We start from the raw sequence: 13,626 nt of genomic DNA, 5'->3' as shown, positions 1-13,626 counted from the left end.
CTAAACAAACAAACTTGATAATTCATGACCTTTTTCTTACCAGTAATATAAGTTTTACATGTGATATTTAAAATGTAACTTCCCACCAAATTTTTTTAAGCCAAAATATGAAATTGAAATAAAGATCTGAGAAAAATTTCCCACATTGTCTATGCCTGTTACGTTCTACTTCAAAGGGTCCCAAAAACTCAAGAGGTGGAGCCCAGGGGCAATTATCCCTTTGCCTTTAGGTCCAGTAGCCTTTATTCTGCCACGCAGTGTATACAGCATATACAGTGCTCGAAGTGCAAGCTGCGAATTTGCTTATTTGAATTAGGGGATAAAAGGAAGGATCCGGATCCTTATGTGGATCAATGTGAAGACAATGGAGTAGGTGGAGGAGAATGAATATGCAAATTTTCCTAGCTGGGAAGGGAAGGGGGGGGTGTTTTATAACTTTTCTTAGCCTGGGGATAGCAACTATTCAACTTTAGGATATCTTATCTTGCAAGAATCTTTCGACTGTCAGATAAACTGTTCTGCAAAAGACACTAAAAAAAAAACAAAAAAAAAAAAAACGGATTGAGAGAATTCTGTTTTATTTTCCACACAGCTTTTGTTTCCTTCCTTGATAAAAATAAAACCAATACTGTGAAAAACTTGCATCAGGACATTTATGAATATGTATAAATTCAATGGGACTTCGATTAATAAAAGTTGCAATTTTTCATGTCTACGGAGAAAATTTCACGTAGAATTCACGCAGAATTCCCGGACCCAATAATTCATGCAGAATTACTGGAATTCCCAGTGAGTAGCCACCCTGAATTTAGGAATACTCAAACTAATATTCTATTGATCTCATATAAAGTTGCAAATGTTCCATGAAGTACCGGCGGCTCCAGGGGAGGGGGAGTACGATGGTACGGCCATACCCCCTGTTGTTTCATGGATGCTGGGGCGACATGAAAGCAGAACGTAGACCAATTTTTTCCTGAGAAAAAGAAGGATTGATTCAATACTATCTGAAGCGAAAATGGAACAGCTTCACAGAAGAGAAGCAGAGCGGCTACAAAACAGGAAAGTCATGGTTCATTTAATCTGGATCGTTCACCTTGGCTATAACTGGTGCTCCGTTGCATTGCCACAGTGAAGGAGAGGGTCGTACATATTGTGGATTGTTCAAGGAACTTTACACCTTGATTGCAGACTTTGATTCTGTGTTGGAGCGGCATAGGGAAGAAGATGCTGATAACACAAAGTACACCTCGAAAACCATCCAAAATAACATCATCAAATCAATCCACGAAGTTATGACCGACAAAATGCGTGCATCGTTCAAAGAAACTAAACATGTTTCTGTGATGATGGATGAAACAACGGACCATCCGAAACATGAACAGGTAGCAATATTCATACGCTGGTGTCAGTAGGACTTACAAGTTCATGAAAACCTGATTGTGCTGAAAAGAGCGAAGTCGACAAAGCAGAGCTCTTACTGGATCTCTTGTGGATGTCATTGGAAGTGATGGAGTTGTCAAATGGAAAAGTCTTAGCGCAGTTTTACGATGGAGCAGCAAATATGCATGGCTGTTGGAACGGGTTACAGGCGAAAGGGAGTGATTTCTGTGGAAGAGATGTTCTCACCGTTCATTGCTATGCACACTGTCTAAATCTCGTATTAGTAGATAGAATGAAGTGTGCACGCGAGGTCTTTTCACTGTTTGGTACCCTGGAGGCTTTGTATGTCTTCATTGAATGCTCAGCTCAAAGACATGCGGTATTTGAAGATTCAGAATTCAGTCGACTTGAAGTTAAGGAATCTAAAAAAACTCAGCGATACAAGATGGTCCTGTCAGTCAGAAGCGGTGAACATCATAACAGAAAAATTTCCTCTGGTGATTCAAGCTCTTAAGGATCTTCAGGACAACTCAGAAGATGCCAAGGTTTCTGCTCAGGCTAAAGGACTGCTCTTCACCATCCAGTCATTTGACTTCATTCTGTGGATTCGTCTTTTGAGACCCTTCCTGAATGCCATCAATACACTTAATGTCTTGTTCCAACAACTTGACACGGATATGAACAGTGCTCTAGGAGGTGTTGAAGATCTGGAAAACACCATCCAAAACCTTAGATCAGTTGATCACTTCAAGATAATATATGAACGTTTCATGGCTGAATGCGAAAAAAAAAAAAATGGAATTCTTCCTTCAAAATGCAAATGCCAGGTCAATGTACGCTATGATTACAACCCCTCAACAGAAAATATCAGTACAAGGGAAGAGGAATCACGAGCAGCATACTTTGCTGTGCTGGACCAAGTCCTCGTTGGTATGAAGGAGTGCTTCTCCCAAAGATGCTGTTCTCGTCTACAGGCCTTCCAAGAAGTATTGATGCAGGAATCGCCCGCCGTCTGAGGAGAAGATCAGAGAGGTGACTGAGTTTTGCGATGTAGACTATTCTCTTCTGGAAAGTGAAATTGCCTTGTTGAGAAACGATGCACAGTTTTCTGAAGCTAGGACCATTCCCTTAATGGTGGAGTGTTTGAGATCTGCAGCGACCAATGTTCTTTACCCAACAGTAAAGTCAATCATTAGATCATTTTTGTGCATACCAATTTCGACAGCCAGCGTAGAGAGAAGTTTCTCGAAGTTGACTTTGGTGAAATAAAAAATAAGAACCACCATGACACAAGATCAACTCAAGGAATTGTTGATGATGTTCGTTGAACAAAACTTGTACAGAAATGTTAACATTTCGCATTGCATTGATAGATTCAGATTGTATGGCCCTTGTAGGCTCCTTTTGTAAACTCAACTGTTAACCTTGGTATTTTTAACATGCACAAACATTTCAGTACAAATAGAGGAAAATTAAACAAACTTTATGGCACCGGCGCCACAAGAGAAAGGTAGATTTCGTTTGCTTAGAATGGAAGGTGGATGGTAATATTTTGGAAAGGAGGACAGACAATGATCGATCATAAGTTAACTTTCATCTTTCGGAACACATATTGAAAAAATATTGTATGTAATACCTCATATCATACTAGGTTTTATTATAACAAATACAAAAGACATTAACAATATAGAGGCATTAAATATATTATTTAATTATTAAATATTAATAATTAAATGTTATAGTTTCGTTAGAAGCCTATAGATATATGCCTGTATAATATGGGATCCTTTTTACTAGTGCTGTATATTCCAATAAGTTCTTACGTTAATTATACTGTATTATTGCACTTATAAAAAAATCGTCATACAGATACTACATATAAAATTGCTAGAAAAAATTTAGTATTCTACTAGAAGAGAAATCCACAAGCAAATTTTATTGTACAAAATTATCAATGGATCAACGAAAAAGCAGGAAATTTTCAATTTATTGAAATTCAATGTGAACAAAAATAGGTTTGCTTTTGCACTTGCTTTGCTTTTGAAGTAAATTGTACATTAGTCACGTCAATTGGTAAAGGTATTGTAATATATAAAAGACGGTGTGAAACTGTGTAATCAATTTTCATTCTGTATAAGTACAGGGGGAGCGCTATTTTGCATATCATACCCCTTGTTCACGAATCCTGACACCGCCAGTGCCATGAAGTACCCGAATAGTTTATTCACTTCCTTAATTAATGTAAGCAAATAACCAAGTCACTGCAACGGGTTTTCACCTTGGAAAAAAAAATGTTTTTTGTTTTTTAGCATTGCTTTTCTACCACCTTTTGCTAATCGCAACAATGATGAAATTGATGAAGGGACACTCACAGAGAACACCAATGCCCAAGATGGGATACCGGGTTTATATGTTTATACTATTGTATTGATAAAATTATGTGAGTTTGTAGATAACCCAATACACGGATATATTAATTAAAGTACTGATTGATCTGTCCCACCCCTAGTACATAGCAATTGCTTCATATACAAGGGATCAGCAGAGTCCAGTTGATAGGACAATTCCAGGGTGGGTGATCTCAGATAGGATTATTTCTGACAATGTCCATATCACATAATCACATCGCTTCTAATGTGGCCAATATTGAGAATGTGTTTACCCAAACATCCTTTAAGGGCCTCCATGGCACAAGATAGCTTTATTTATTTATTTATTTATTTTAATGAATGAGACATTAACCCTAAGTTTTTGTGTATGAATGATGGGCACCTTTCACCACATGAAAATTGGATTACGAAGTCTTGAACTTCAGTGTATGTTTCTAACAAATATCTTACCCCTAATGCAGAAAAGAAGAATAGACATCAAGTCAGTGAATACTCCACAGACATCCAGAGAATCGAGCAGAGCATTGTACAAGGAGATGCATTCTATTTTGGAACTTCACAATGCACAGAAAGAAGATAGTGGCACATATACATGCTACATTCAAGGAAGATACAGCTCGAAAAGCAGTTATATTGACCTCAGTGTTACTAGTAAGTACATGTAATCAATTCTGTAATTGTGGGTATTTTGTATTAAGAACGTAAAGAAAACTTTCTATTTTAATCTTTTCAAATCGTCACAATCTGATGGATGTTATTTTAAACTTTACTGCAGCAACCTTTTGTATATTCAAAATATGGTTTATTGCTAATGTATTTTCCGTTATCTTGGTATATCATTTTAAAATTATGATATCCATTTCTTTTAAATTCAGTATTTTTTAAGCATTGTAGTGGTGGAAGATGTAAAAATTTCTTGGTCTGAAAAGCATCACATAGAGGCCTAACATTGATAATTGTAAAAACGCATTACTTTATTGCTATGTGACCATCAATGTACAGGCCTACTTGTGCATGAAACGAACAATGATCCTATTGCAGGATTATTATCATGGTTAACAATATTAATCAATCAATCAAAAATCAATATCAATTGCTTCACAGAACAATGCAAGAAGCCCAAGTGGTTTCTTGGCAGTTTTTGGATTTGAATTACAAGTGCATTAATTAATTTTTCAATTTTCGTGTTATTTCATAAAATCTTTTCATAATTAGTGACTGTATTAAAATTCTTGAAGAGGGTTGGATAGCAGTTTCCCAACACTTGGCGTAAATATTTGGGCGATTCAGAATTGATTAAGACTGACCTGATTGTTGGTGGAAGAACACAAGCTGGGATCATGAATTTGTCAGGCCTCTTGGACGTATCCTTCCTCTATTTGAATACATCGCAGCCAATCATCTGGAAGTTTCATGAGTACTTGTTTGAACCATTCCCGTGAAGTGTGGCTGTGAATTCCAGTTCCTGCAGTGTTGCCGTTGTTTGGGCAGAAGTGTGAGGTCTCGCATTGCCATGTAAGACACACACTTTTTTCGACCATTCCCCTGGTCATCATTTCTGAATTATGCGTCGCACTCGGTTCACATTATGTGCCACTGTTCATCCTAGAACGTTGTGGCAGCCAGTCCAAAAGCAGGAGTCCATCTGCATCCCAAAACACAGACGCTAGCTGCTTCTCACATGAAAGTGATGGTCTGCTGCTATTTTCGGACGTGAACTGCCTTGATGTTTCCATTACATTGATTGCTGACTTTCTGTGGTGTTTTATAACTGAAGAATGACCAATCTTCAGTCACTAAGCGAACAAAAAATTCATCTGGATTTTCGTCATGTAGGACCAAGAGATCCCTGCAACAGTTCACATGCACAGTTTTTTGTTCCTGGGTGAGTTCATGAGGAACCCACTGCAAACACACCTTCTTCATCTTCAGGTCCTTTGTGAGTATGGCATGGATTGTTGACCTTCCTAGACCGGTTGCATGCTGTAGAGCCTCCACAGTCATATGCCTGTCTTTCATTACTATGTCAGACACCTGCTGAATCATGCCAGGGGTTTGAGATGAGCAACGACATCCATGGCTGGTTCCTTTCTTGACACTCGCACTTCAGGCTGTGAAATCTGCCACCCAGCAGAACACAGTTGCACGACTTGGAGCAGATTCACCCCACACTGCTTGTATCAGATTATGAATCATAGCTGCAGCAAATCTTCTTTCCACAGGAACCATGTGCTCACCTTTGACCATGGTATTTGCCTTTCATGCTGATATCAAACACCTCCACTTGGCAGCACCATGGCTCCGACTACACTGTGAGAAACAAATGCCTGTCACATGGTGTCGTCTGCAACTAAAAAAATGAAACTCAGGCGGTGTACAGTCCAAGGTCATCCCTTTTACACACCACCCTCCTGTTCTCCATTACAGCATATGGGACACAGTCTGAATCAATTCTGAATGGCCTAAATAATTATTTAATTTAGAATTGTAGAATGTTCTCTCTTTCTTCAAGTTTGAGAATAATCTTTATGTCTTGGTCTATAACTAACTATTACATGTAGTCATTTCTTTTTATGCCTATATTTAGGTCACAATCAAGAATTCATTACCTTCAGAATAGAAGAGCACATGACAAGATTGACAGCTGAAATTGGAGACCAAGAAGTGAAGTGGGTGGTTGATTATGAGGCTTTCCCCTCCCCTCAGTTAAGATGGACCACCCGGAATCAACAAGAAATTCAAGAGGGAAAGAAATTCTTTTTGGAAAAGACTGAGAGTCAAATAATATTACGTATAAAAGACATACAGTATTCTGATGCAGGAATTTATATTCTGACAGGAATAGCTGGAAGAGCAAGCGAAGATCTTATCTTGGAATTGACAGTACTAGGTAAGTAAAATGGAGCATAGCTATTGTTGAAGATGTTGTAACTCTAAAAACACTAACACTCAAGTTGGCTAACAATTATTTTTAAAAAAATAATTTCATACTTTATTTCATCATTGAACAGTGTATGTTGTTTACTGTTCAAATTGATGGAAATGTTTTCCGAATATGAGTACAGTCAATGTCTCTTGAGTATTATCATCTATATAATCATTTTCGCTCACTGAATTTATTTGACTTAAGATGCACAAGTGTTCGAATTTGTTGATGTTTTATTGTGGAACATACACTATTGTGCCAATAAATACCAGACACTGGAACTGGTCTGATGTCAGTATGGGGTAGGTCCATCATTCGTCACTATCACAGCCTCGACCCTTTAAGGAAAACTTTTCACCAGGTTACGGTAAACGTCAGCCAGTAGTCGCTTCCATTCCTCCTGTAAAATGGCGAAAAGCGTGGTGGTGGTGTTTGGGCAGTTTGGCCTGAATCATAACTGGTGTTCTAACTCACCCCACAGATGTTCAATGGAGTTGAGAACAGGGCTCTGAGGTGGCTAGTTGAGCTCATTCATCCCCATATAGTCAAACCATTCACTTATGGCAGGGCACATTGTCATGCTGGTATTGAAAAGGGCCACTTCCAAACTGTTGATGGGGAGATCTGAGTTGTCTAATATTGCACAATAGGTAACAACATTCAGGGTTCCAGGCACCGAAACCAGGGGACCAGCACCATACCATGAAAAACATAATTCCATCCCAGCCGAATTTTACAATGGAACAATACACTCCGGTAAGAACCTCTTCCCAGGCATTCACCACATTGACACACATCCATCAGATCATCCCAGCATGTTGTGTGATTCATCACTAGAGCCCGGAAGTTTGGCAAAATGCCTCTTTTTATCTACTGCATATATTGATAAAATTTTTCCGGATATACGTTTCTCATGTTGTTTCAAATGTTTTAGAAGCCTTTTCATTTTGCCTATTTTGCCTATTTGGGACCCCACTGCCTATTTTTAATTATAATGCCTTTTTTTGCCTTTTTCAATTAAATTTGACCATTTTTTTAAAAAAAATGTGTATATAAATTATTTTTCTCCCAAAAAACGTTGTTGGCATTTATTTTTCTTTCGTTTATTATGTGAATAATTTTCGCCTTATTTAAGTAATATTGAACTCATGCATGTTTCAACATTGCTGAAGGAGAAAAGTGTGAGAAAAATGTATTTCATGCTCAGTTAGGATATTGCCTTTCGGTTAACATTTCCTTGTGTATGATTGACTGCTGAAGTGGACAGGTTGATTTCGAACACAAAGAAGATATTTCTGAAATCTCCCTCTCGAACCCGAAATAAGGAAGTTGCATCTGAGCTTAGTTTACCTCCGCAACCAGTCTTGACCAGATGGGGAACCTGGATATCAGCAGCTATATATTATGCTAACAACCTTCAAAAAATCAGTGAGGTGATAGATGCTCTTCCAGAAAATGAAGCGGCTTCAATTCGTGAAGTGAAAAAACTCCTGTGCTATTCAAGTTTATTTTTGCACATTATGGTGCATTCCCAGAGACAATTAAAATTACAGAACTTAAAAAAACACCTTGTAACATCCATGAAAATGTACGAGGAATCTATGCAGCAGATGATGGAAGTGCCAGGAGAAAAGGGGTCAGCTGTTGCGGAAAAGTGCAAGCGGGTAGTGAGTGCAAATGAGGACTTGAAACAATTGAAAACAATCTGTGATATTCTAAAAGGTGAAAGTGCTGTTACCGAAATGCATCCAGCTACATTAGCTTGTTTTATGTATGCTCCAATAACTTCTGTTGAAGTACAAATATCATTTTCTATTATGAAAAACATTCTCTCTGACAGACTACTATCAATGAATGTTGAGTAGTTAAAAAAAAACACCTTGTAGTTATGTGCAATCAAGATGGAGAAAATTGAAATGCTCTTCTCAATGTAGATTTTTACATGTTGCCAGAAATTATAGATAAAAGTAAGCGACTTCCAAATGTGCCTTTTTTCGGTTTATTTTGCCTTTTTTTCATTTTTAGTGCCTATTTTCCACATTATAAATGCCTTTTTGCCTGCCTATTTTAACGAAAATAAATGCCTGAACTTCCGGGCTCTATTCATCACTATACAGGATGTTTTTCCATTGTTCTAGATATCATTGACGATGTTCTTTGCACCACTGTAATCGAAGTACTGTGTTCTAGGTAGTAATCATTGGCTTATGTGCTGCAGGTTTTCCATGGAATTCCAGTGCCACTACCTCTCACCGGAGGGTACAAGTACTAGCATCAATTTCCAATTCCATTTGAAATCTGTTCCCATAGTGTCCAATGAAGCCTTCCGGTTTGACTTCACCACACGTTGGAACACTCGCCTATCCCTACCGGTCAATTTTTATGGCTTCCTGGGCTGCAGTTGTGGTTTGATCACACCCTCGCATTTCCATTTCACTGCTACATCACTGACCGCTGCGAGTGGTATCTGGAACCTGTGAAAAATCTCACAGATGAAATGCCCGAATCTGAAGTAAAAGTAAAGTTTCGCATGCACATCATATCGTGTAGAAAGGCACGTACGTATATGTCAGGCTTCTTGGCTATTTTTGGAGGTCATATGATCAGCACTATGCTCCAGCTGCCTTTAACCCCCAGGCACTTATTTATTTGAGGCTGGGTGAACCCCAGAGCTGCCCTATACAGGGACAAGGCTGGAAAAATTCTAACCTTAGATTACACATTCCAGGATTCAAGCCCAGGTATCCTGCATGATGCCCCACTGACTAGACCACCATGCTCCGTTTAAACCTAAGTTTAAGTTTCTATCTTATTTATATAGCATTTATGTGGTAGTGTTGTGGAAGTTTATTCAAAATCATTGTCTTTATTGATTGACTGACTGATTTAGTTTATTTTACTTCGCGTTTTGTGCCTCTTGGCTAATTTGCGAAGATGGGGATGAGTGATGAAATGGGGATTCAAACCCGGGACCCTTGGCGTCACAGCAAAATGTGCTAATCACTCGACCACAGGGTCCGGCTCATTGTCTTTAAATTAGTTATTTGAACAGTGTGATTGGTATACATACATGTATATACTGTATAAAAATTGGAACTCAGAACTTAATTCACTCTTACTCAGTGGTTGTATGGGTCTTGTTAGACCTTGCCATTCTCTGCAATGGGCCTCCAGATGAATCTGTCCCTTACTTTCCTTCTTCATCCTCTCACTTCCAGCTTCCGCAGATCATACTTGGCCTGCTCCAGTGACGGCTTCCTCTATCTTCCTGATCCTCTTCCCTCTCATCTTTCAGACAGTAATTTTCTCCATCCTTCCATCTTTCCACATGTCCCAGCCATCTCATTTGAAATATTGTTTTCAGCCATTAATCACCAACTTCTCTGTCAGTTCTTAAACACCACATTCCAATTTCATTTATTAGCTCATATATTTTTCCTTGTGATTTTCCATTATTGTACAAGCTGATTTTTTGCTGTCTTGTATTGTTCGACATCATGCTTCAACATTGTATTACGTTTTTTTGCGAGTCACAAAATAAGAAATTCTGAATTTAATGATTTATAATTATTTTACATAAGTTTCATTATCTCTCTTTATTAAACCTGAAACACTAAACTCACGCTCAAGTTGGATTATGACTTAATAAAAGAGATGAGTGGGGGAAAACACAAAGATCCATACCTTAACTTGATTTTGATTTCAGGTCTCCATGAAATCATTGATGTTGTAAGTAGAGCCCGAATATGTATGTAATTACATATTCTATACTTTTCTAGATACATACCTTGAACAGGAAAATGTCAACGAATTATATAACTTACATGATTTTGCATAAGTTTTATGTTACATATTTTGACATATTGCCAGGATATTACATATTTGCTTCTTTACATAAAACAACATATTTTGGTATTTTTTTCCGATCTTGATCCTTTTTCCTATATTTTCCTTCTCTGAAACATGAAGAAAATTTGTAGCTCATGTGATATCATATTATCTAATCAATAAGATGTATAGTGCTTATGGTCACCTAAAATTGACTGCCAAGTCGAAATTCACGCTAAAGACAAAAAAAAGGTAGAACTGTTATTTATAGAAAGATGCTGAAGTTCCCCCTTCCTTTCTGGTTATTCGTTTCGTTTTTAGATTTAGGCAAAGCACCTAGAAACTTGGCATCGGCGGACAAAAAAGCTACTTTCCTGTACCTTGTACAAAAGTAGGCTATGTATTTTCATTCGATTGTTCTTTCTGTAGACACTTTTTTTTCACAATTTGTTTTGAAAGTTACAAAGAGCACTCTTACATATTTACATATTCTACAATAATTTGCAATGTGAAAAGTAATTAATGGTTGACAAAATTGGTTACTTAAATATGTACAAGTTTCTGTTTTTTCTTGAGTTTATAAATTTAATACAAATTTAAATTTGAACAACTTACGTTCTTAAAATTATGTTGAATATGTTCAAATAAAATAAATATCTAGCAGAATTCTTGAAATTGCTTGGATACTCAATTATTATTCATATTACATATTCTTTGTTACTACATATTTTGCTACATATCCTTTTGATAATTATCAATTATTGTTACATATTTATGTACTTTGATACTACATCAAAATATGGGGTCTAGTCATAAGATATTGAACTAATGCAGTAAGAAGAATAGTTTCTACATGTGTTTAATGCAATATATGTCTGATATCTAAATGATTGCAATTAATGTTTGTTAGTTTTCACAGTTCATATTTTACACATCATCCTATGAGAACCAGAGAAACGTAACTCCAAAAATGCATTCTCAGTTTATTTAAATAATCTCCTCTGAAGAGTCCTATTTGGAGTCAGATCGATGTATCTCCACTTCTAATCCTTAGCAGTAAGATGGAGTCATGTATCTCCAATTTACTGACTTTTTTTAAGTCAGACATATTCCTGAGAATACATTATTTCTCTATCTTGTAAATTTGATAAATTGGAGTTATGTCCCTCTGGTTCTCACAAGAAGACATGTTAATGCATATTTCTTTTATTCTCAACTATATTTACGAAAGTACTATAAACACATTTATGTTATCCTTTCAGGAGAGCCGACTGTAAAGCTTCTAGGACTCCAAGATTCTTATTTGCATGGTGAAAAATATGAAATAAAGTGCCAAGCTGGGGGACACCCATCTCCAAGCATAGAGTGGGAATTCATGAGATGCCTTACCTATAATAATTGCAATGATCCCCATGCACTTGAGGTAAGAAACTACAAGTGAAATAAGAAACAACGGACTTTTCAAGTTCAAGTCACACTAAAACCAAATATTACTACAGTGGAGCATTTTCACAGAGTGCTCCTATTAAAATCCACAATATAACTTTAAAAAAATATTTCACTAGATAACAGTTTTCACATTTCCTATTTAATTACATATGTGGTTTTCAAATTTGTTTTTTTTAACAAAAGTATATAGTACACAAGCTCTCACACAGCCTAATGGTTAGCACTCTCATCTATGGTGCAAGTGCAAGCAGTCTCTGGTTTTCAGTGCAGACCCAGCATTGTGAGGACAATTGAGGAGCAATAGTAATGGACTCCACTCTTGAAAGCCAGAAAACAGAGGCGATGGGACACAATGCACTGAACATCCATCACCAATGAAAAGCTGCTTCCAAGGCCTTGGTCCTCAACAGGCTGTTTGCACCATGGGATTTAGTTGTGTGTGTGTGTGGAAGGGGAAGGGGGGGGGGAGCGCACAGATTTAATTAGAATTATTCTTAGCTTTGGATGTGGTGTAAATTTTTGTTATATTAATTAGGGCTTCCACGCAGACAAATGCTTAGTGCTTTCGCTTTTGGTTTGAGCGGTTCCAGGTTCAATTCCTGGGGACATCCCAAAATTTCGGTGTTGACCCAGCATCGTAGGACAATTGGGGAGCTACTTGAAAAGAAGTAGAGAAGAGGAAATGGGAATTGATGCTCTGGCAGGCCTTGGCCCCTCTGTTGAGCATGGAGTTGACTTCTTTTAATAATGCATTAATTAACTTAAGTAGTTCTATACTCAAAATGTCTACAAATGATAATATTTATAGCACACAAGCTAGGAAAATTTCATCAAGACTTTTGATATTAGCTTGTACATTAACAGGCAGTACCCAATTAAAATCTAGGTGGAGTTGATGCTCAACCAACTATTCAAATTAATCTAGTTCTCTAAATTCATGCAGTGATCAATATTTGTACAATCATATTTGTATTTTACATACATTCATTATTTCAGGTGAGGGAAGAACTAACACGAGACTTTGTTTCCACTATTGAAATGGACACTGTTGCTTCTGGATACATAACATGTAAAGCTTGCAATGATTATGGATGTGTCAATGAATCCACTCCATTCTTTGTTGTTGGTAAGGTGTTGTCTTAGTGTCTTTAAGTCAGTATATGTAGGTTTCTAGAAAATTTATTTCTTTAATTTAATAATTTATTCTAATCACTATAAATGGAACTGTGTGCTTACTGTTGGTTGCATCGATATAGGTTATTTACCAAGTTACAACTGCAGGGAGGGGAAACTGCTGATAACAAAGAGCATGGAAGAATATGGGGGGAGTGGGTGTGATGCTAAAATTAGGAAACCTTGTTACAAGGAAATTGACAGATATTGATAATAAAATTTTGGAAACAGAGGTTAACCAAAACATCAATCATTCTTGTTGTCAAGATCAGCCAAAAATGGATGAAAAACAGGGTAAAATAGAAAAAATATAAATATAAATTCATATCTTTCTTAATTTCAGTTTTCATTCACATGTATTTTCTTGCCAAGAGAATGGAAGAATGCTATTACTCAACAAGCATGCATTTTATGTCATTCTAAATATATACAGGGTGGCTCAATAAGTCACTTAACACCCTCAGTACAAGGCCACTGCGG

At 37.1% G+C, this 13,626-nt stretch overlaps 1 protein-coding gene across 1 annotated transcript in view; it reads left to right on the top strand.

The window, feature by feature from the left end:
• Positions 1-13,626, top strand: part of LOC145990439 (vascular endothelial growth factor receptor 1-like) — a 76,995-nt gene that overhangs the window by 25,968 nt on the left and 37,401 nt on the right. Inside the window, exons 7-10 of the mRNA XM_083126133.1 lie at positions 4,232-4,421; positions 6,358-6,660; positions 11,787-11,947; positions 12,970-13,099. Of these exons, the coding sequence (XP_082982259.1) occupies positions 4,232-4,421; positions 6,358-6,660; positions 11,787-11,947; positions 12,970-13,099 (784 nt within the window). The remainder of the gene's footprint in view (positions 1-4,231; positions 4,422-6,357; positions 6,661-11,786; positions 11,948-12,969; positions 13,100-13,626) is intronic.

The sequence above is a fragment of the Lepisma saccharinum genome, chromosome 1, assembly GCF_977018435.1.
Source record: "Lepisma saccharinum chromosome 1, izLepSacc3.1, whole genome shotgun sequence".
Lineage (NCBI taxonomy): Eukaryota > Metazoa > Arthropoda > Insecta > Zygentoma > Lepismatidae > Lepisma > Lepisma saccharinum.
This window is presented reverse-complemented; position numbering and strand designations above follow the sequence as displayed.